At 50.9% G+C, this 23,486-nt stretch overlaps 1 protein-coding gene and 3 pseudogenes across 1 annotated transcript, besides 11 other annotated features; all 4 read left to right on the plus strand.

The window, feature by feature from the left end:
* Positions 1–23,486: part of a sequence feature (areas not merged during assembly with more than two copies in the genome that could not be assigned to a particular haplotype) that runs on past the window's edge.
* On the plus strand, positions 108–2,543 carry Tc00.1047053505365.20 (annotated as a pseudogene).
* Positions 2,730–2,908: a mobile genetic element.
* Positions 2,730–7,120: a mobile genetic element.
* Positions 2,890–2,910: a sequence feature (AT_rich).
* Positions 6,862–7,120: a mobile genetic element.
* Positions 6,907–6,929: a sequence feature (AT_rich).
* Tc00.1047053505365.50 lies at positions 8,214–9,551 on the plus strand (annotated as a pseudogene).
* Positions 12,356–15,481, plus strand: Tc00.1047053505365.60 (trans-sialidase, putative; the record flags this gene model as incomplete). The annotated part of the gene is made up of 1 exon (XM_807627.1): positions 12,356–15,481. The coding sequence occupies one exon, from the start codon at positions 12,356–12,358 to the stop codon at positions 15,479–15,481; it is 3,126 nt and encodes a 1,041-aa protein (XP_812720.1).
* Positions 15,570–15,636: a sequence feature (T-rich).
* Positions 16,500–16,582: a sequence feature (T-rich).
* Positions 16,615–16,647: a sequence feature (AT_rich).
* On the plus strand, positions 19,304–22,213 carry Tc00.1047053505365.80 (annotated as a pseudogene).
* Positions 22,278–23,486: part of a mobile genetic element that runs on past the window's edge.
* Positions 22,307–22,527: a mobile genetic element.

A 23,486-nucleotide genomic window follows, 5' to 3' on the forward strand; every position in this document is an offset into this window, starting at 1 on the left:
TTCTTAATTTGACAGACTAACAGGTGTACAAACTTCTTCACGAGGGTGTGTTCTTTCTTCTTCAATGGAGGGACTATGAGAGGAAGGATACGATCAATTTCCGGGCAATGCAAAAACTCGATTCGGCTCTTGAAATGCCAGACGGATACTCGGAGCAGCGAAGAAAATTCACCCTTGTAACTAAGATTGAAGATGTACTGTTTGAACGAAAAGTTCGTGTCATGGACAGAAAGCTGAATGAGCTTCTTAATAAGAGATTTGATGGCAGGGGCTTTGTGGACGCCAATCGGAATGTCTTGCGGGAGGGGTTTTTAAGGGTCCCGAGAAGTATATTTGCGATGCGGGAGTATTGGGGGAAATGCAGGCATCCGATCGTTATGCGATGATGGAGAGGGCTGTAAGGGATGAAATGGACATGGAAGAGGATGTACGCAAGCTTTAAGAGCATTGTATGGACAATTTACTGAGGTGGTTATTGGCTGCTGCGGAGGTAACGGCAAGTGTTCATGGTACCACTACAAGGTTTTTGGATGCAGCTGCCGAGGAAGCGAGGAACCCAAAGAAGTCGAGCGCACCGGAGGTACCTGGAGGGATGCTACGAGTCTGTGTACAATGCGAGGTGGAGCCATGTCGTGGAAGCTCCTGACGGCGAGGGGACGGGAATGGATGTGAGGGAGGAGGAACCACAGCATTCATGGACGTACAAGGCAGTTGGCGACACTCTCGAAAAGAATAACGCTGCGCAGCAATTCGGTGCACCGCGTCCCAGGCTGATGGTGCTCACCTCGGAGAAGGGATGGCCGTGCTCGTGGAAATGGAAGGAGGATGAGTAAATCCACTCGTGACTGCTATGTGAACTGTGAGGTGGAGCGAGTGTGGCAGATCGTCAAGGGCGATGTAACCGAGTGGTTCAACAGTCTTCCTGAGGAGCACTTTACGCCAATTCCGCACGCCTTAATTGGGACGCCCGGGATTGGGAAATCGACGGCTGCCGACTCGTACCTCCTCTACCAGCTGCTGCACTGCGATGCGGAGCAACTCCAAATGGTTGTGAGCTTTGTTGGTGGAGTTAAGGCGTAAGTGTCTGAAAAGACCATCAAGGCGGTGAAAAAACACATCGATGAGAACATATGATCAAACTTGTGAAGGACCTGTCTTGGCGCGGGATGAAGGGGTATATTATCTACGGATTGGGAGGCAGGTTTGGTATTCTGCCTCCTTGTTTGCCTCCCGGAGAATGGGTCATGATTGTGGTGGCCACACCAGAGATAACAAGTTACATACACTGGGCGAGTGAAAAGAGAGCCGTACGAATCATAATGAATTGCCCTGATGAGAGCGATGTGAAGGCAATGTGCGTTTGGAAGAAGCGCAATCAACCCGTGCAGCAGCAAGCGGAACACTGGCGAGAGTTGAGGGGTCGCATGGATAAAGTGGGACCGATTCTTCGCTACATCTTTGATGAAGGGAATTGTAACGCACGGATCGACGGTTGCCACAGCCTTGTGGATAGGACGCCCTCTTGGGGAATCGAGCGTTACTTTGTTTTTGGAACTTCCAAAAATGTGAGAGGTTAATAAGGCGCTCGAATATCTTACGAGGATTGTCCGAGTACGAGGAGAGCGCAATGGCGAGTCGCCTTTCAATGCACCGATGACTGCCCATCTCGCAAGTGAACCACTGTGCATGTTGGCACAGTTAATGACGCAGGCTGAGTTTAACCTATTTGAATCGAGGATTGGTGATCATCTCATATACGCAATATTTTGGGAAGAGCACCGTGTTTGCATTTTTGAATGGGAATTTCATGACTGAAGTAATTTGTACACTGAAGGAGCTGAGGCCACCATCACGACGTCAGTCACGCCTCTGTGCGCCGAAAGTGTACTCGCAGGAGGGCCCCACCAGCCACTATTTTTTGCCTTCGGCGGAACACATTGACAAGAAGACTTGTATAAACCACCGGCTGCTGTACATACCGGAGGTCGAGGAATTTCCGCTGGTGGACGGCTTTTTCTTTTTGGACACAAATCCCATGACGCTGGTTGGGCTGCGGATGGCTACGGCGGGTGGGCACCACACCACCGCCAGCACCGTAAGGCAGTTCACTGAGTGCCTGGCGGCATATTTTGATGGTTGGGATGAATCTTCCCGAGACATGTCGTGGGAGATTATTTATGTGCAGCACGCAGACGGCACGCCGATGAATGATTGGCTGGCGGAGATGTGATGTTGTAAATTCCGATAATGTGAGCGAGAAGGAAAACCAAAAAATTGCGTGGTTCCGGAAGGAGAAGGCACACCCGTATCAAGTGTCAATATAATCCTAAGACTTTAGAGGATAAGACGCTCACCGCAGTGTGGAAGAACCACCGAAATATGAAAAGAAATTAGGGAGGGAAGGGGGCAGTTTTGATTTCTGGTAAAAAGTATTTGGTGACTTATTTGTTTTTGGATACGTGTGTGTGCATGCGGTGCGGGTGCACCAGCCCCATGCGGCAGCACCGCACAAAAATGCCAAAAATCTCCAACGCTATGGAGCATAACAGTGACAGAAGAAAATTAGGGAGGGAAAGGGGATGTTTGGCTTCTGGTGAAAAACATTGGGTGATTTTTATATAGTATGTTAATTGTGTGTGCGTGCATACAAGGCATAATTGGAGAATTGCCCCGGTACGAGGGAATCATTGTGTTTGGTGGTGTTACGGTGTTACTACATTTCTTTTTTTAGGAGCTTCTGAAGAGAATGATTGCGGGAGACCTGTAGAACTTGATTGATGTATATGTATTCTGGTAAAACTAATTCTCTTCTTTATGAGACTTTTCCTATCGTATGAATTTTGGGAAGGCCATGACCTTAAAGGGGCAGGGGACCGATAGCGGCCAGACAATTTTTTATTTTTATTTTAAGCTTGCAGACACAGCCAGTTTGGTTTAATGAAATGGCACTGGTTCCTTACACGGCCTCTGAGTGGTGTGATATTGGCGCCCGTCTCTGGGAAATGGTACGCCAACGTGGCGAAACCGAGGTGCAGACAACGTTCATTAGTGGAACCGAGATGTCGGATGAGACGTTAACTGTGGCCGCATCATCGACAGGCTGATGCCTGATTTTGGAAAACATCACCAAGCCCTGGGAGGATTCGAGCCTTACAGGAGATATTGCGAATCTCCGGACTTTTCAATTAGCAAATTTTGAGAATCAATTGATCTTGCCCATCATGGGCGCAGCCCGGGAGTTGGGGCGCGTGGCAAGGATTGATCATTTCTGAAGGGGAGCGCCTGAGCACGAAATACGCCCACGCCGCCGTGGAAGTGCAGAATCGAAGCGTTCAGCCTCATTCGCAGGTGGAAGAGGCGCGTAACAACCTATCGGTGCGCGAAGCTAACATTGCGGTCGCCGGCGGCGTTCTTGCAGAACGAGAGTGCGCGCTCGCCGGACGCGAACAGCAGTTGGAGGCGACCCGCGCCCAACTAAAGGATCGAGAGGCACGCATTAGTGCTAAAGAGGCGCAGCAAGCCGCGTGGGAGGCGGAGACGGCGGCCAGGGAAGAAGCCCCCGCCACTCGGAGAGGTTTGGCAAATGGATCTGTCGCGCGTCAAAATACGGCCGAATATGGCGTTACCAAAAAACCACATTAAAAGCATCGCTTGATGGCTGTGGGCGCGCCGTCACGCACGGCCCAACGAACTCTGGCGCGAGAGGGACGGCAGGTAATTCCCCAGACGTCTCAGAGCAATTTTGGGTGACCACATTTTTATCCCTTGATGCCTTTGCCCTTCAGCACTTCTCTTTGGACGATAATTCCTCTGCAGAAGAAGAGAGACGAAAGTTCCGCGCATTCGGCGTCACCACTTGGGCCCCGCGTATATGGGATGAGGGCGTTTCCGGAGTCTTTTTAGACCTCCGGGGCGCATACAATTATTGGAAACGGGCGGACGACCAGGCCCAACTTGTATTTGACAGTTTGGTTGCGTGTATCGGTGTGCTGGAAGCGGAGCGGGACCCGCCGATCGCTTCATGAATTTGGAAAGGATCTTACTGCGGGCATTCCGGATGCAGCTCATGATGGCATCCGACCCCGGCATCCCGGTCTTCAACATTCTCGCCCGTCCTTGCACCGCCGTTCATGAGGCTGACACCTATGCGAGGGCAATCCAGATTCCCTTGGAACGGCGAGGGACGCAAATATCGTTGCGATGTCAGTTATGTCATGTTATGTGTCCATAAACATCTAAAAGCAATGTCCGAGACGCGACTGGAGGAAGTTACTCGCAGCGCGGACGGCCGTCAAGAAACGGCGAGGGGCTGCTTGCTGCTTCTTATGAAAGCGGACGACGGCAGCTCCATCTATTCCACCACCTCCCACCATTCCGCAAAGACGTCACACCGCACCGCCGATGCTCCACCCGATATTACAAATTGCCCGACGCAATCATCGGGAAGGGCAATGGAGCTTATCCGTAAACGACGCTCGACTGTGGTACGACGAAGCACCGACATCCCCGCTTTCGTCCCGCTATATGAGGAGAGGGAACGAGGTCGCTCGAGAGATGTGTGCGCCGTCAAAGTGGTAGCAGAGAATGTCACTAGCAGGGCAATTTACAACCTTTTGCCGCACGCACGAAAAGCCGATCAACGAGGAGAGCTGCGCAGCATTTTTGATGGCAATCGACGTGGCGCCGTCGACCCGACCGCAGTACGCCAGGATGCTGCGGTCCATGTTGCAAATGGATCGAACCCCGCTGGACATGATGGTTTTGGGGTTACAAAAAACTGCGGCGCGATGGGGGACAAAGCAGTTGCGCTCATCGACAACGGAGGGGATGGATCAATTTATCCGCAGCCGGACCGATTGGAAGGAACGTGTTGTTTTTCGACCTGCGTGGATAACGGCGAGTCGTTGGTCCGAGATTGCGGCCTTAACTCCCACAACAATTTCACACTGGAGCCAAACGGGAACTTAGTTTTGGATTGGTCCGTGGCACCAAAGACGGCGAGGGCGGATCCCCACCTCGCCTCGCGGTTCGTGAGGATACGAGGGCAGGACGCGTTTGACTCTATAAAGCTATGCAGGACACTTCAAGAAAACAAAAAGCTTACGAATCTTACGGCTGCCCAAGTCGAACGAGCTCTGGCTCCTTGGAATACCACGGCGCATTCCATAGAACGGGGTGCGCTGCTGAAATCGTGGGGTCGCACAATTTGGACCCACACGGTGATCTTGCAGTTGGCGAAGCACGTCGACCCGTTTGACCTTCCCCAGAATACTGTTCGATATTCGGGGATGTACACCACTATGCTGACCCAGGTGTCGTTGCCGGTTGTATTGATGTGAAGGGAGAAACGGCGGAAGGGCAGGAACCCTGGCTGAGAGCAGAGGAGCGTTTTTTCTTTGGTTTTCATTCTCACTCCGCTACAATTACGAGACTCATGCAAGTTTGGGGCCTTGTCGGGCGGTCCCCTTTTTCTCCGTTCTTTTTTACATTAGGCAAAAGCTTACGGAGGACTCGGGTTGATGACGCGCGATTATTGAATGAAGCGGAAATAATCGAGGACGCTTTGTCTGCAACAACAATCGGATGGATAACGGCTTTTTGGTTGTGGGTGGGAAAACCACCGGCTTGCAACGACGATGGATTCCGTAGCCACGCGACAGGAACAGAGACGTCCCTTATGAGTCTAATGCTCCTCCTTTACGCATTTCCCATTATTTGATGCCTGTGATGGCTGAGGCCGCTTTCTGCCTGGACTTAAAGGCATCCTTTTTTCAAGTCTCTTTACCGCGGGAGACTCGGCATCTCTTTTGAAGCCTCGTGGAGGACGGCACGCTGGTGGAGCTGACACGGCTCCCAATGGAAGGAAACAAGGCCAGCCCAGAAATCCTCCAGATTATTATTGCTTCGGCAATTGCCGAAGTGGCGACGGTGGTTCGCCCCCTCTGGGCTGCACCTCCATTGGTGCGTATCGACGTTTGGATCGATAATGTACGCATTGCAGGGTCGAAAAGCAATGCAATATTGTGGGAAGCCCAAGTGCTTCGTAATGCGGACGGCCGTTGCGCCACGATGGGGGAGGAACGCGAATCGGGCGTCACGCATTACACCTTCCTGGGGGTGCAGTTTGATCACACTCACCGGGCGGTATACCTGAGTGACAAGTTGTTCGGACTGTGCGCGCCATGTCGGCGCTTATATCTTTAACCATCGCGGAAGTGGAGGTTATGGCGTCACGCTTTTTGTACGCGGCTGCCATTTTGGGCACGCATTTATGCGACTACTACTTTGTCATCAAGGCGGTGCGACGCCAATTACCCGCACTTAACCGGGGGATTGTGCTGGAGACATCCCTGGCCAACCTTCCGCCGGCAGCGATTGGTTTGGGCGAGAGATTGCGACACATCATCGAGAATATAATCGCAAGCGAATCATCAGGCCCACGGAAAAGGCATCGGCCGCCATCATCGCGGATGCATCGCTCCATGGATGGGGAGCCGTTTTTATTCCAGACTCCGGCGACGTTAAAACTGCCGGAGGGAAAGTGGAAGAGGAAGCCTTTTCTTATCATGCAGGCGGAGGCACGCGCGGTGCTCTTAGCCCTATTGTCCTTTTCCGCCATCTTGCCATTCACCATGGACATTTGGGTGGACAACACTTCGCTGCAAGGAGCGGCGAATAAAGGCAGCTCGAAACCACACGCCATGACGTGGGAGCTGAAACGGACATATGGTTTTTGACCCTTGCGGAATACAGACAACTTTTGCATACGTGCGGTCTGCAGAAAACCCTGCAGACGGCATATCACGCGGTCGTGTTTTTACACTTCAGGACTTGGCGAAGGAGTGGAACTTGCGAAGGGCAGCGGCGGGGTCTTGTGGGTGGAGGACCCCAAAGTCTGCCAGCTAGTAATAAATAAATAAATATATATTCCATCGGAATGGAGTGAGCAGGGCCACAATTGAGGCTAACGTATGGTATAATATATATACACTTACTAGGTGTTAAACTTTGGGAATGTGCTGAATCCACTCTTATTCCATTTATTTCTTTCTTATTCCTATCTGGTTTGGTTTCTATTATTGATAAACTCAGGATCCGGCCAGCTGCCCAGAAGATTATTCTAATTTATTTATCGATCTATCTTTCTATGTGTACTTATATATTTCCTGTGAAAGGATTCTTTTCTATAGAAATGCCCTTGCGAACGCTTGCCAAATTTTTTTTTGCATTGATTACTTCTTTACATTTTTTTATTATTATTGTTTTTCATGTCTAACTCTGCAGCTGGGTTTTATTACAGGAAAAGAAAAAGGTTCAAACGGATGGAGACCCCTATGGTGGTGCTGCCTTTTGTTGTTTGCGCCCAATAAGCAAATAAAGAAAGAAAATTTGGCTATTACGACAAGGTGCTGATTGGGGTACTGTTCCGTGTGGTTGTTTTTTGCGGTGGTGATGGGGGAGGTGATTGGGGAAATACTGGGCACAAAATGTGACGTGAAATCCTGAACTGCGTTTTCAGAATGTCCGGATGGTTGTCGCCCTGAGCTATAACAATTTCCTATATTGAAGAATAGTTATTTTTTATTTTTTTGTGCCTGCGACGTCTTTATGCTGACCTGAAGTTTCCTTTCTTATTCGCGGGTATCGATAGGACAGTTTAAAATATGTTTGTTGTTTTCGGGCATGTAGGATGTCTGGTGACTGTGCTTTTTTTTGGGGGGGGGAGTTTACATGAGAGGAATGGGGATTGAGCAGCGTGGGATATGTGGTGAGTGCCGCAGGCTTGTTGGTCCGCGATTTGGGTGCCCTCCAAAATTCATGATATTTTGGGCTCCTCAACGAACACTTTTATTCTTTATGGAATCATGTGCTATTACAAATGACACCCTGGACTGTTGTGTTTCGCCATCCTTTTTTTTTTTTTTACGGGATGTATGAGGGCTTTGCATGCTGCGGCGAGAACTGCATTTGTTACTGTGCCATTGGTCTCTTTTTTTTCTTTTTGTTTTCATTCTTAGCCGTTTTTTACTTTTGTTGCTTATTTTATTTCTGGTCATGTTGAGACTCCTGCGTGCTCCGTGCCTCCACTTCACTCACCAAATGGAGGTGCGTGACCATTGCTTGGGAAGGAGTCTTTTTTTTTTGTTCAAATTCACACAGAACCATCATTGGGCACATTTTTCTTTTTTACTTCTTTTGTTTTCTTTCAGGAGATGCTCCCTTGGCTTTGCCTCCAACGGGATATGCGCGGAGTTACACGCGCATTTTAAAAACCGAAGCCACGAGCCTTTTTTGGAAGGGGTGCTTTATCTTTCTTCTAATATCTTTTTTTTTTTTTTTGTTCATGCTGATATATATATACTTGTTTAGAGGTGGAACCTTTGCTTGGTGACGATCCCGCGCATGGTTTTGGTGTTGGCCCGACCAGGGCGGAATATATCCACTGCGTCGGGGAAAGGCTTCTGGTGGATCCAACGACACGGCGGCTGGGGGGAAATAATAGCGGGACGGACGTTATCCCGTTGATGGTGGTCCCGCTGATGCTCGATCTGATGGACTTTCGGACGATGATGTGCAACATCAGTGTGCCAATCCGGCTGTTGGTTTTGGTGCAGAACGGGCGGGAGGCGATGCTGTCGTTGTGCCTGCAGGAACTCGAGAGGGTCTATGGGCGGTCCGGACGCCTGGTTGTGAGTCGTCACCCGGAAAACATCGGGTACGGCGCTGCCGTGAACATCGGGCTACGACTTGCACTCTCGCTGCCGCGCGAGGAAGTGCCTTTTGTTTTTGTGACAAACAGCGACTTAGAGTTTTTACCCGATCTTCTTCCCAACCTTCTGCGCGATTTGCATGAAATGACGAGGCATGATGCCGCTTGCATGGATGAGTTGGCGGCGGAGGTGGCGAATGAGCCGAGCGAGTACAGTCCTGTTTTGCGACGGGGCTTGAGGGTGCTGCGCTCCACGGTGAAGGATAGCCGATTGTCGACGTCTGCGCTGCTGCCTGACCACATCCGTTATGCCTCTGCAAAGAAGCGTGAAAAGGCGTTTTTGAAGCATTACGGGCACTTCTGCGCGTATTACAAAAGCAGTTGTTTTACATCTGTTATGTTGACACGCCTGGCGATCAGTACGGTGGGATATTTTGACGAGAACTTTTACCCAGCTTATGTGGAGGATGTCGACTACAGCTTACGCCTCCGTTTGCTTGGATTTCAGGAGCGAAATGTCTCATACGGCAAATTTGTGCATCGCGGCAACTATAATATTCGTCTCTCTGAGCAACTGGAGCTACCGGACGCTCTCTGGTACCGTCGTGTCAAGTCTTTGAGTGCGAACGATGCATATGCCACGATGAAGTGGAACGGTCTAAAAGCATGCTGCAATGGATACAAGGAGCCATATAACGGCATGGTCCCCGCAGACGTTTGGGTGAAGGATGAGGCACGCATACAACGCATTCGGGTCCACGGGCATGATGAGATCCGAAGAGTTCCAAGTATTTACTACGACAGGAGCCTTTTGTACCCTTTCACGACGAAGGGAAGATGATTCGGCGACAAACACAAGTTTTGCTTTCTTATTTTGTTTTGCTTTAATTTTTAAAAATTTACACCTCTGTTTGGTTATTTACACGAATAATATTTAAGCGAGTACGCCATGGGTTTTAAAGAGCGCAAGCATATATTTGGCATGACAGGGGGAGGGTGCAGCGTCCAAACCTGGCCGTGTTGCCGAAGGTGGGAGAGGGCGGCAGCAAGCAGTAAAAGTGAAGATGGTGGATGAGGGAGAAATAGAAGGGGAGGGAAGCAGAAAACAAGCCAAAAATATTATGAGCACAACGCTGTTTCTTGTTGTGGGCGATCGACGGCGCAATTGGCTACTAATTTACCCACTGAAGGTGACACCCGTTTCCGCTGAATATGTTGCGTGCATATCTGTCGGGCTTTTTGTTTATTCTTTTGGTTTGTTTGTCTCCCGCACATTTATTTCTCCGTGCCGCCTGACTCGTTCGTTTATTATTCCCCTCTCTGTTTTTGTGCGTGCACCGAGAGAAGGGCTGAGGGGCATGAATTACGCTCCTCTTCTGTGACATGCCACCAAAAACAGAAGGAGAAAAAAAATAAAAGTGAAGCGGGGAGGGGACCATCGCCACGCGTACTTTTCTTCGAGAAGGCTGCTCGCCACGCCATTGAGGCGCACCGTGTGCTTCGCGATGCTCGCTGGACTCGATTGGGGTGCCGTGAATGATGGTGCGTGTGAGTGTGGCGGATGCGTCTCCCAGGCGTCCCTAGAGGACCCTCGGGTCATTGGGACTGCGTGGAATGCGGGATTCCGCGGGGATATTTGCCCGTTTTGTTTTTATTCTTCTATCCGCCCCTCCCAAACCTCAACACGGCATCTGAGCCAACGACTGCGGCGGGATCCGTTGCGTATTTCTGAATCTTTTTTGCGTTGCAGCGGCAGGCCTGGCGTGTCCTGCTCGGCCGACACGGTGGACGGGAGTGGGCTGCCTTATCGGGAAAACGATGGTCGCGGCGGAGCGTGTTGCGTACTTCGCAATTTGGCGTGTTTGTGGCGATCCTTGCAGATGGTGTGACGGCGCCTCTTTTACTTGCGGGGATGGAAGCGATGCTCCACGGTGGTGCACACGTTGCGGGTGGAGGCTTCTCTTGCTGTTAGTTTGTGAATGTTTATTTTTTGCTGGAACACCACAGAGGGCGGTATCTGCAGACAGCAGAGCATTGCGAGGAGGGGCATCGCACGATTTTTGGCGCGATGAGGCGGCTTTTGTGAATTTACGGTGTTTATTTTCAGGGTTGAGAGACTATTCTTTGCTGGAATGTATTGTGGGAGACCATCCGTGTGTTTGTTTTTCTTATTTATTTTCTTGGAATTTGGTGTCTGCCGTGAAACAGATGTTGATGGCCGTTTTGGGGCGGTGAGATGCATTTTTATTTATTTTATTGGCGAGTGGGTGAATTGTTTTGCGTTCTGCCATGCGGCTTGTTGCTGACGGCAAGTTGCCGCAGTGAGACGTTGTGGGCGCCTCCGACACGAGGAGCGATTGAGCGGTCATCTCCTCCGCTCGCCTGTACACGCTGTTGAGGCGGCATGATGATAATGAATCGGCCTCTCAGAAGGGTAACAAGAGGACGTTTGTTCTTCCTGCTGCGGTTCACGAGTGGACTCCCAATCTGTGGGCGGGGTTGCTCTGCGTGCCGTATTTCTTTGAATTTCGATGAGTTTTGCACATGGCCATCCACACGCACATGCACGCAATCTCCCTGTTTGCCCTCCTGTGGGCGTGAGACCGGGATGCAAAGGGGAAAATGTGGCCCGTGCCAGCATGTGGTAAAGTCTTTCTTGGGAGGGATTGCGACTGTGAGGTACGTCCTGGCAGGCAGGAATGGGATGAGAGGGGAGCGGAGGGCGAGTAACAACGATTATGTGCGGGGCAATGCGCAGTGAATAGGGCGAAGTGGTACTTATGTTGACTTTTCAAAACATTTTTGTCTTTTTCTTTTGTGGCAATGGAAAGAAACTTTGGGTGATGTGCTGTGGATTATTTGCACATAATTGAGCGCGGCAACACCATTTGCGGGGAAAATGAATGACATCTGCGTGCGGCTTGCTTTGTGAGCGCGAGATGGTCGGGGATGTGTTCAACGCCCCGAGAGGCCAGGAGCAAAGAGGCCTGCACTGCTGCAAGCAGAGGGATGCACGCTCCTGTTGGTGGTGTTGCTGTGGAGCCCTGAAGGGCCTGCAGGGAAGTTGTTTTTTCGCCGCCTCATTATTTTGTTGATTGGTGCTTGCCGCTGCCTTTTGAGGCGGGACGTGGGATGCACCGAGAGAGCGAGTGTCGTGTGGCGGTGCTGTGAATTGGTGCGGTCCACGTTTGTGCACATATTTCCGTTTGTGTCCGCGTCGTTGCCGCGGCGGTGCACCGGGAGCGTGTGACTGATCACTGCATCACTTGCGGACTGTTTTGGCAGGACTTTGAATGGCTTCGCCGAATGATGAAATTCCGCGTCCATGTCTCTCTCTCTCTCTGTGTTTGTTTGTGTTGGCTTCCGCCGTGTTCCGCCGTGTTGTTGTTTTTGTTTTCGGTGTGCAATTGTTTTCCATGCTGTTCCTTCAGTGTTCTCTCGATTCCCGCTCTCCGCATGGGTGCTCTGCTCTGATTCTCACTGACGTGTCTGATTTATTGCTTGGCTTGTTTTTTCTTCCTTCACTTGTTGAACACAGACACACGTTAGGAAGGAAAGCAAACAAACGCGAATCGCTACTGTGAAATTCGAGGGCACTGAAAGGACCAACAAAAACACACACACCGCCCACACACACATATTTATATGCTCTCACGTGTTGCTGCAGTGAAGGCACCCCGCACACACAACCGTCGCGGCGTGACCGGATCCAGCGGAAGGACGAGGGAAGGAAGAGAGAGTGAGCAGCAGAGGCCCAACATGTCCCGTCGTGTGTTTACTTCCGCGGTGCTGCTTCTATTTGTCGTGATGTGGGTGTGCTGCGGCAGTGGAGGTGCACACGCTGAGCAGGCAGGGGCCGCTGTTGATCCTTTTAAAGGGACGACGCCGATATCATTTGCTAATTGGAGGGAGTTTAACGAGGACGGCGGCAAAATTACCTCGCTCCGTGTTCCTGGCCTCGTTAAAATGGGTGATGATGTATTTGCCGTGGCTGAAGCGCAGTGCGGGGAAAAGGATGGAGCCGGCACCTGTGCTGGGATTGTGTCAAAGCACCTGGATATAAAGGGTGACTCAATGGATATTTTGACGTCGGATATAAGTTTGTTTTGCATGCAGCTTGTGGACACCGCCGCGAATAAATTTAGGACAACAGAAGTGTTGCGGCCAACTACAGTTGTAATTGAGGACAGCGTCTACATGCTGGTGGGGAAATACAGACATACAGAGAAGCAGGTTGAACACACGAATGAGCGGGGCCTTTTACTCGTGAAGGGAACTCTCACTGAAGAAAATGGAAAGAAGAAAATCAGATGGAATGAGACCCATTTGGTAAACCCTCAAGGAAAAAGAGAATCTGTTTCCTTGACCGAGTTTGTGGGTGGCGGAGGATCGGGTGCTGTGATGCGTGAAGGCGCGCTTGTGTTTCCCATGCAGGCCAAAGACAAGGATGGAAAGAGCGTTTTGCTGTCTATGCGTTTCTCCAATTCAGGGAACAAATGGGAGCTTTCATCGACGACGCCTGGTAACGGCTGCAGGGATCCAACCCTGGTGAAGTGGGAGGAAGACCAATACGACGAAAGACTCTTCATGATGGCTCATTGTGCTGGAGGCTACTATGACGTTCACAGGTCCACTGAGAATGGGTACAATTGGAATGGTCACGTAAAACCAATTACCCGCGTGTGGGGCAACTCACACAATCGAAAGAGGTACGGCGTCAAGAGTGGATCCACCACCGCAATCATTGAGGGAAAGAAGGTGATGCTCATCACAGCGCCGGTGTATCCGAAGGAGGACAATAAAGGTGGAAAAGGTCGGCTTCATCTTTGGGTGACGGACAAGGCTCGTGTGTATGATGTTGGGCCGGTATCCCGTGGAGATGATGACGCTGCCGCCAGCTCGCTGTTGATGAAAGATGAGAATAAGGAGTTGATTTCACTGTACGAAAACAAGAAAGACGGAGCATACAATCTTGTTGCTGTGCGTCTGACCGAGAAACTGGAGCGGATAAAGGAAGTTGTGAAGACATGGAAGGATTTGGACAGGGCCTTGAAAACATGCCGTTCCGGTTCCAGTGGCACTGTTGACGTGCGCAAAAAGGGTATGTGCAATGGTCGTGTTCCCACTGATGGGCTTGTTGGCTTTTTGTCCGGTAACTTCTCTGAGAACACATGGAGTGACGAGTACCTCGGCGTGAACGCAACAGTGACGAATGGGGAGCCAAGGGTTCCCAATGGATTGACGTTCAAAGGACCCGGAGCAGGGGCGGAGTGGCCTGTTGGCAAATTGGGGCAGACTGTGCCGTACTACTTTGCTAACACTGAGTTCACTCTTGTGGCAACGGTGTCCATCCACGAGGTGCCGAAGGAAGACATCCGCTCCATTCCTTTGATTGGCGTGAGGATGAATGACACCAGCAGCACGGTGCTTTTTGGTCTGTCGTACACCCACGAAAAGAAGTGGTTGGCCATAGCGGAGGGTTCTGGTAATGCGGAGGATGTTGATGAGTGGGAACCAAACAAGACGTATCAGGTGGTACTGCGAATGAATTATGATGAATGGACTGTCTTTGTGGATAAAAAGCAAATCCACAACAAGAAATATAATACGAGTCTGTTTAACTCGCACAGGATTTCACACTTCTACATCGGTGGGGACAGTAAGCACCAAAGTGCAACGGGCGGCCATGTGACGGTGACCAACGTCATGCTGTACAACGAGGAACTGTTTGGAAATAAGCTGTATAAACTCAAAACCAGCAAAGTCACCATTCCATCACTGGGTGTTGAGGAACAGCCCACAGGACAGGTGGCTGGCACAGACGTCTCAGTTGCTTCCGAGTCAAAGAGTGAAGAAAGCGCCATCTATGAGGAATTGACTGAGGATGATACTGATGAACAAGAGGAAGAAAGCGTCGATGATCTGGTGCCTGCAGCGCCCTCTTCCACGGTTGCCGCGGAATCCTCTGTTCCTGAACCCGCCATCGCAGCGGAGAGTGCAGGGAATTCTCTTTCAGAGGACAATTTCCAGCTTTCCAAGGGCGAAACGTCTCGGCAAGCCACGCTGAATGAAGATTATAAATCGATGCAGCGGTATTCAGATGTGCAGCCACAAGAACTACCGTCAGAGGAATTAACGGAGGTCACTGATTTGGAAAGATCCTCTGGAAGTTATGATGAAGAAATGCCAGAGGAGGAGGGAGAAGCGGATGGCAGGAGTGGCGAATCAACGTCTCCAGTGACTGCGTCGTTGAGTGTGGAAACGGTCACTGCACCAGCTGACGGCGAACACCAAGTGCGACAAAGCATTGAGCTTCCCGCTGAAAACGACGACGTGCGGTCCACTGGAACCGTAACCACCGGCGCGGAGCAAAGCCTCAGCCTCGAGGCGGGGGACGGAAATTCCGAGAGAACAATGAGCTCAGACGGCAGCCTCACTTCTTCAACGAGTGACGCCGAACCGACGTCCGCGGAGAAAACCGACGACGTCTCTTGGACTGAAGGAGCCGAATTCTCTTTTGAAGACGGCAAGGAGGCGCCAAAGACAGTCGACACCGCACAGGGTAATACAAACACAACGCCTGGGGAAACCAAGATCCCATCGGAGTCCAACGCAACAACACCCTCGGACACTGACATTTTGCTTGAGAAGGGGCATTTGGGCGAGTTGGCGGCCATGTATCTAATTGGTGACAGCACCGTGCATGGGTGTGTGTCTCGGGTGTTGTTGCTGCTGCTTCTGGGGCTGTGGGTCACTGCGGCTCTCTGTTGAATGAATTGGGGAGAGCAAAGTTGCGAAATTCTGTGGAGCAACAACTGAGCGGCATCCCAGCATTGCCCAATGAATTTTTTTAATTCCATTTTTTTCTTTTTTTTTTCCTTTTTTTTTCCTTTTTTTGCTTCCTTTTTTTTTCCTTTTTTTTTCTTGTTCTTGTTATTGCTTTAATTATTTCCCTTATCTTGCTTGTTGCTTTAGGGCAATCACTAATGAAGTGATTTTTTTTTTCTACTCTTCCCTCTTTTCAATTGTTTCTTGCTGCACTCTTCCTGTGAGGGGTGCCGTGTGTTTCCCGCCCAACTGCTCCACTCGCACACCCACCGACACGCTCATGACGACGGCCCTGTGCGCCTCGCCTGCTGCACGCATGAGGAGGGGCCGCGACGAACGGCGCGCTGAGGGAGCCGTGACGTGTGGGCGTGCGACGAGGGCCTGTGGGGCGGAGCACACATTTCTTTCCCTCTTGTTTTTTTTTTTTTTTTGCGTCCAGGGCTGGCAGACACCCGCAGCGCTACACCCACAGCCACACCCTGCCGCCGTGATTTTAGGATTTTGCTTGCTCTCTTTGAATTTCTCACTGTGTTTTTTTTCATGCGATGTCGCACCCTTCGGTGTCGGCCTCGTGAGCATTTCTCTCCCCCTGATGATTTTTTTTCTTTTGCTGCGCTCACTCTCCCGATGGAGAGACGCGACTCCCGTTATGTCTGCGTGCTTCTCTCACCCTTCACACACACACACACACGAGTGACTGTGCTCTGCAGGCCGCACTCACGCGCCGATGAAAGGGCTGAGGGGAGCAGCAACACGCGGATGACCCATGAAATGTAAACGATGTGCGGACACATGGAGGGTCAGACGGCTGAAAGACATTTAAATATCTTTTATTTTCGGACAAAATATGCAGACAATTTCTGGAGCAACATGGTATTTAGGTTCTTTTTTTGTGTGTGGTTTTTCTTTTTTTTCTTTATTATTATTATTATGATTTGGGTGTAGCTGTAATAGAGGAAGATTTTTTTTCATTTTCTTTTTTCGTGTTTTCTTTTTTTTCCCTTTTTCTTCTTTTTTTCTTCTTTTTTTTTTCTTTCATTTTTTCCCGAAGTGTGAGGGGTGGAAGGGTGAAGATGAATTTTTATTATTATTTATTTTTAATAAATTTTGTAATGAATTGCCGCTGCTTTGTTTGCAGTGCAATATCATGAGCTTGAGCAGTCTTTTTCTCTTTATTCCTGCCATGCACTTCTGCTGTACAATTTTGTACTTCCCTTCACATGCTCCGCTCCTGTTTTCACTTTTTTGCCTCGTGTGTCTGCAGGCACACACAACCACATGCACGCAAAAAATGCACATTGCAGTGGATTTTTATGCTTCTTTTGTAGCGAGTGCTGGCGGTTGCGGGTGGCTGCTGCTTCCTCCGTGGGGATGAAGGGAAGGAGGAGAGAGGGAGCGCACACCGCGAGTCACTCTTCCTGCGGGTGTGATGCGCGCGGTGGTCTGCGACGGCTGTGGAGGGCCGCATCCTTTCGGTGTGCGCTTCTCCGCCGTTGTGCCGTGCGTTTGCGCATGCCATTTATTGTGCGCGTGCGTGCTGGGCATGTTTTTCTGGAGCGTTGGGCGGCCACCATCTGTCTATGGCGGTTTGTGTGAGCGGGCACGTGCGGATGAGGGTCAGGGCGTATGGAATGAAGGAATGGCTTGAGGAAAGGGGAATTTGATTTGGAGGGTATTTGGACTGGATTCATTTGGCTGCGGTGGACACATGCACGACGGATGTGTTTCCGCATAATGGGGGAGGATGCGACAGGATTTTCCGAAGTGGCCCGTCAATGCAATTCGGGTTTCATAGCACTGAGGCACAGTGGTCTTCCTGCAATGGCTGGTGACGGCCTCTGGTGGACCGGTATATTTATGCCGCTGCTGCTGCTCGAGGAGGCGTATAAGTGCGATTTGAGGTGAGCGGCGGAAGGGCCACACATCCCGCAGTGACGGTCGTCGTTGGCCCACCGGGTGCCTCTGAAGGTTTTGTTGGATGCAACGTCCTTATGCCCGTCTCCGGATGGCGGCATCCCTGATGCAGCCAACGAACGGGGCTGGGAGCGACGGTGAGACGCAAGCACGTGTGGATGTTCGGCGCGGCCGGCGCACCGCACACTGAGAGCATGGCACGCTGAGGACCGGACCTAGAAAAGGGACACCGCGTGGTACGTCAATCTTCACTGCAGCGACCGCCACCGAATTCGGATGTGCTCGCACCTTCTGCGGTCCCTCTTCCTTCCCTCACTTCCGCGCCGAGGACTGTGCCGCGGGATCCAGCAGCGCGATGTTTGGCCGCAGGAGCATGGCCCGAACAAATGATGTGTGGGAGGGGGATGTGCACTGCGACGAAAAGGAAAAAAATGTTGCGAGACGATCACTACCACAAGACCGGAGTGAAGTTGTGTTTTGTCCACTTGCGCGAGGGCGGCCTGCCACCTGGTCGGTTAGGAGGATTATTTTTTTTTTTGCGTCGTTGCGCTCTCTTGTTATTCCGCTGTGTTTTCTTGCGGACCTGCGAAGGGAGATTTGCAAGAAATTCCTGCGAGGCGTCCGTGCCGTCGTCGGAAAAGCGGATTCCCCCTTGAAAAACGCTACTTTTTAAATTTGTTTTGGGCGCGGAGTTATTGTCGATTCAACGCGGCTTTGTTTTGCGGATTTGATGCGTGTGTTTCTGAGCGGTTCGATCTGTGCTCCCAGCCCACTCGGATGTGGTGTGCGCGTCGACGTGAAGGTGCCTGCCAGCCGTTTTATTGCCTCCCCCGCTGTGGCTGCCGCCGCTGCCTTCTTCTCTTCCTGAGGTCCTGCGGCTTCTTGACAAGATGTTTTGGAGAAGGCGTTGCCGCTCTTATCGTCCATGGTATTTTGATTCTGGTGTCGCGGTCAGGAGACATTGAACGAGAGGGTTTGCTGGCCTTTTGTTTTATTTGTTCTCTCTGCCTGACGGCTAGTTCCACACAAACGTGCTCCTCGGCACCTCAGTTGGTGCTGGCGGGTTTGCTCACAGTCGTCACTGGCAGTCGCATGCGCCAACTCTTCTCTGCTCCTTTTCAGTGTCGCATTTTTTTATTGATTGACGGACGCCATTCTGTCCGGCGCGCCACCTTAATTGGATTGTGTGGGACTGCTCGCCAACGCCATTGGAGAAAGCAGACTGACTTTTTCACTTATTTAATTGTCATCCTGCGCGCACTAATTCTTTTGTTTTATTGGTGTGCACTCAAACAGCGAGGGATCCGGAACTATGTGTGCGTGGAATTCTTCCTGCCATGTGAACTGCGGGCAACACCGAGGGGCTGCCACCTTGACTCCGCAGAGTTGTTGTTTCTCTTTGCAGGGTTGGCAGGGATATTCCATGCAGCCAGCTACTGCTGGTGTGTCCTCAAATGTTGTCACTCCATGCGAATAATGTGCTTCAGCGAGTGAGGGGGTGGTTGGGTTTGTGTGCACTCTGATTGTGTTTGCTACTTTGTGTGGGCAGGCAATACTTGAGGGGTGGGAAAATGGAGCGGGGCGATGCATGGCTGCGTCTCGCCCATTGTTCAGCGTACAATGGTGTGGTGCACATTGTGGTGCTGACCCTGCGATGTGACTGCGGTCTCCTGTGCGGCAATGGCGGTGGGTGGAGGAGAGTGTTGACCCGCGGCGGGACGGTGGGATCGCGGTGGGATCGTGCCTCCTTTTCTCTTTGTTTTTTCCCTTTTGTGAAGGTGTGCACTTATTTTTGGTGTCGGTGATGGGGCAAACAGACCGACAAAGTGAATAAAATAAAAAAGAACGATAATGTGGCGGTGTTGTGGCCGATTGCACGTTGTGTTGCTGCGGAGGCGGTGGACCTTGACTGTTTCACCGACCGGCGTTGCAGTGCGGCTGCGTGGCGCACCGACCACCCCGCCGTGCGAGTGCCACGCCCAACGTCATTGGGACTGCGGGACGAAACAGCCGCGAGTGTCCTTTGGAGCCGGCGGCACCTGCTGGCCGCAGTTGGGCGGTGCGAGTGGGATGCTTCACCGCACGGGTGTTGTGATGGCACCTCGCCGTGGCTCTTGTGATGGTTCCGACGCTGCAGCTCGACATGTGGCGGGGAGTAAAGTGTGGCCGCAGTGGACCATGAGCAGCACCAACATGAGGCTGAACGGTTTTCTTTGGGATTATGTTGGCGGCAGGGCGGCCGTTGATGAAGGACTACAATGTGACGATGGAGATGTTTGTTCAGGAGCCGGATGATTGCGTACAAGACCAGCAGCTTCTTAGAATTATTTTTAATTTAACAGAGTACCAAGAGATGAAAAGAGAGTTGGATGAGATGAAAATTCTATTGGAGGATATTAATAAGCTTCGTCACGAGGGTGTGTTCTCGCTTGAACAATGGAGGGACTATGAAGGAAAAGGATACGATCACTTCTCTTGCAAGGGGAATACCAAACGGGGTACTCACTCAGGTACTGAAAGTAGAACGGCGTGAGGCAGAGGAAAGGCTAAGGCGAACGCAAGAAATGAAATTTACCATTTCCACTAATATCGAAGATGTACTGTTTAAAGGAGGAGTCCGCGTCAATGAAATGAAGCTGAACGACTTTCTTACGAGGGAACTGGACGGCAGGGGCATTGTGGACACTAATCGGGATTTCTTGCTGAAGGAGTTTTTCAAGGACCCCACGAAGTATATCCGTGATAAAGGAGCATTGAACGAAATACAGGCATCAGGTTATTATTTGAGTATGAAGCGAGCTGTAAAGGGTGAAGTGATCTTCGATGAGGATATACGCAAGCTTTGCGATAAGGGTGTCAACAATCAACCGGGGTGGTCATTAGCTGCTGCGGAGGTAAAGACAACTGTTCATAACTCCACTAAACATTTCCTGGATGCAGCTGCCGAGGAGGTGAGGAACCCAACGACGACGAGCGCACCGGAGAAACTGGAAGGATGCTACGAGTCTGTGCACAATGTGAGGCGGAGCCATGTGGTGGAACTTCCGGAGGGCGTGGAGCGAAGAAAACGGGGACGGGAATGGGGGTGCATGAGGGGAAGCCAGAACAGTCATGGTCGTACAAGAAATCTGACGACGCTATCGAAAAGAATGACGCCGTGCAGCAATCCGGTGAAGCACCTCCCAGGCTGATGGTGCTCGCCTCGGACAAGGGATGGCCGTACTCGTGGCATATGACACAGGATTCCTCGAAGGACTTTTTTGTTAACTGCGAGGTTGAACGAGTGTGGCGGATCGTCAGGAGTGATTTAGCCGAGTGGCTCAGCAACTCTGACTTGACTCTCAGTTCTTCACCCGTGCGGCGTCTGTTGATTGGGACGCCCGGGATCGGGAAATCGGTGGCTGCCGGCTCGTACCTCCTCTACCAGCTGCTGCACTGCGATGTGGAAGAGCTCCAAGTGGTTGTCCACTGTTTTGGGGATACGGCGTACGTGTTTGACAAGACCACCAAAACCGTGACAAAATACGAGGGTAACAAAACATCGAAGATTGTTTTGGGTGGTTTGAGGCAGCGTGGGATGAAAGGGTACATTATTTACGATGTGGCAAAGAAGGGAACACCTCCAGAAAAAGGTTCTGCGGTTTTTGATGAATGGGCATAATTGTGGTGTCACCCCCAAAAGTGCGCAACTATGATGAGTGGGCGAAGCAATTAAAAGCCAGGCGAATCATCATGAATTGTCCCGACGAGATGGATGTGAAGGCGATGTGCGCATGGATGAAACAAGGTCTGGATCCAGATGAGCAAGCGGAATACTGGAGGATGGTCGAAAAACACATGGAAAAATTGGGGCCGATTCCACGTCACGTCTTTGATGCGAATGAATATGGAAACACACGAAGGATGTTATGAGGGCCTTGAAATGGATCAATATTGGGGATCAAGGAAAGTACTTTACAAAGGGAGGAGAGCTATGGTATTCCGAGGATCCGTCTCACAAACTTGTGAAGATCGTCCGGGCAAGAACAGATGAAGGTGCTGAGGTAATTCTCAACGCATCGATATGTGCTGATATCGGGTCTCGAACTGCGGACTGTTTGGCAAAGGCAATGGCTACGAAGGATATTTTGTTGCTAATATTGGGATCGCATGGTGCTCTTGCTTCCCGAGCTCTGAAACAATTGGGTTTGCGCGCATTCATGTACGGGGAGTTTGTCGGTGCACTAGTAAAGGGACTCAATGAGCTGAGGTCACCAAAACGTGGTGAAACACAGAAATTAGTGCTGAATGTAAACCATCAAGGGTACCCCACTCGCACCGTTGGATTAGCGGGATTGCAAGGCGGTGTCACGAGGATTCCGATGGAGTACGGGGTTCTGTACATACCGACGGTCGAAAACTTTCCGCTGTTGGACGCATTCTTTTTCTTCGTGAATTCAAATCCAGAAGCGCTGGTTGGCTGCGGATGTCTACGGCGGGTGGGCACCACACCACCGCCAGCACCGTGAGGCAGTTCACTGAGTGCCTGGTGGCTTATTTTGTTGATTGGGACGAATTGTCCCGAGAATTGTCGTGGGAGATGATTTATATGCAGCACGCAGACAGCACGCCGATGAATGGCTGGCAGAGATGTGATGCCGACAATTCCAATAGTGTGAGCGAGGAGGAAAAAAGGGGATTGTGGCGTTCTGGAACGGAAAGGTACACCAATACCAGTTTTCGTTAACACCTGATTTTGTAAATAAAATCCGAAAAGTGTGAATACAATAATTTTGTAGAAAATGGATAGGGAAGAAAGTTGAGGAAATAATTGGGGAAATTAGCGCATTGCGTTTGTCGTGAAATTTAACAGGGAATAATCTTCTGGGCCGCTGACTGGATCCTGAAATAATCTATATAAACCAAACAAGATAGGGAAAAAAGAGGGGATTAATGCAGAGGTAGTTAATTGCCTCAATGTTTTTCTTAATATATATATATATTCTGTTGGCCATTCACGTGGTCTTTTGTCCTCAGAACATAATTACTTGCGAAGTGGCACACTTTGGGGTCCGCCAACCACAAGACCCCGCCGCTCCCTTCGCCAATTCCTGAAGTTTAAAAACAAGACCGCGTGATATTCCGTCTGCGCGGTTTTCCGCAGACCGCACGTAGACAAAGGATGCCTGTATTCCGCGAGAGCCCAAAAACCCACGTATTTGTTGCAGCTCCCACGCCATGGCGTGTGGTTTCGAGCTGCCTTTATTCGCCGCTCCTCGCAGCGAAGTATTGTCCACCCAAATGTCCATGGTGAATGGCAAGATGGCGGAAAAGGACAATAGGGCTAAGCGTACCGCGCGTGTCTCGGTCTGCATGATAAGAAAAGGCTTCCTCTTCCACTTTCCCTCCGGCAATTTTAACGTCGCCGGAGTCTGGAATGAAAACGGTTCCCCATCCCTGGAGCGATGCATTCGTGATGATGGCGGCCAATGTCTTTTCCGTGGGCTTGATGATTCGCCTATGATTGTTCTCGATGATGTGTCTCAATCTCTCGCCCAAACCAATCGCTGCCGACGGAAGGTTGGCCAGGGATGTCTCCAGCACAATCCCCCGGTTAAGTGCGGATAATTGGCGTCGCACCGCCTTGATGACAAAGTAGTATGCACATAAATGCGTGCCCAAAATGGCCGCGGCGTACAAAAAGCGTGACGCCATAACCTCCACTTCCGCGATGGTTAAAGAAGTAAGCGCCGGCATGGCGCATACAGTCCGAACAACTTCTCACTCAGGGATACCGCCCGGTGAGTGTGATCAAACTGCACCCCCAGGAAGGTGTAATGCGTGACGCCCGATTCGCGTTCCTCCCCCATGGATGCGTGACAACTGTCCGCATTACGAAGCACTTGGCTTCCCACAATGTCGCATCGCTTATCGACCCTGCACTGCGTATATCATCGATCCAAACGTCGACACGCACCGATGGAGGTGTAGCCCAGAGGAAGTGAGCCACCTTCGTCACCACCGCAATTGCCGAGGTAACAATCTGGAGAATTTC

Source organism: Trypanosoma cruzi, genomic scaffold, assembly GCF_000209065.1.
Source record: "Trypanosoma cruzi strain CL Brener 1047053514575 genomic scaffold, whole genome shotgun sequence".
Classification (NCBI taxonomy): Eukaryota; Euglenozoa; class Kinetoplastea; order Trypanosomatida; family Trypanosomatidae; genus Trypanosoma; species Trypanosoma cruzi.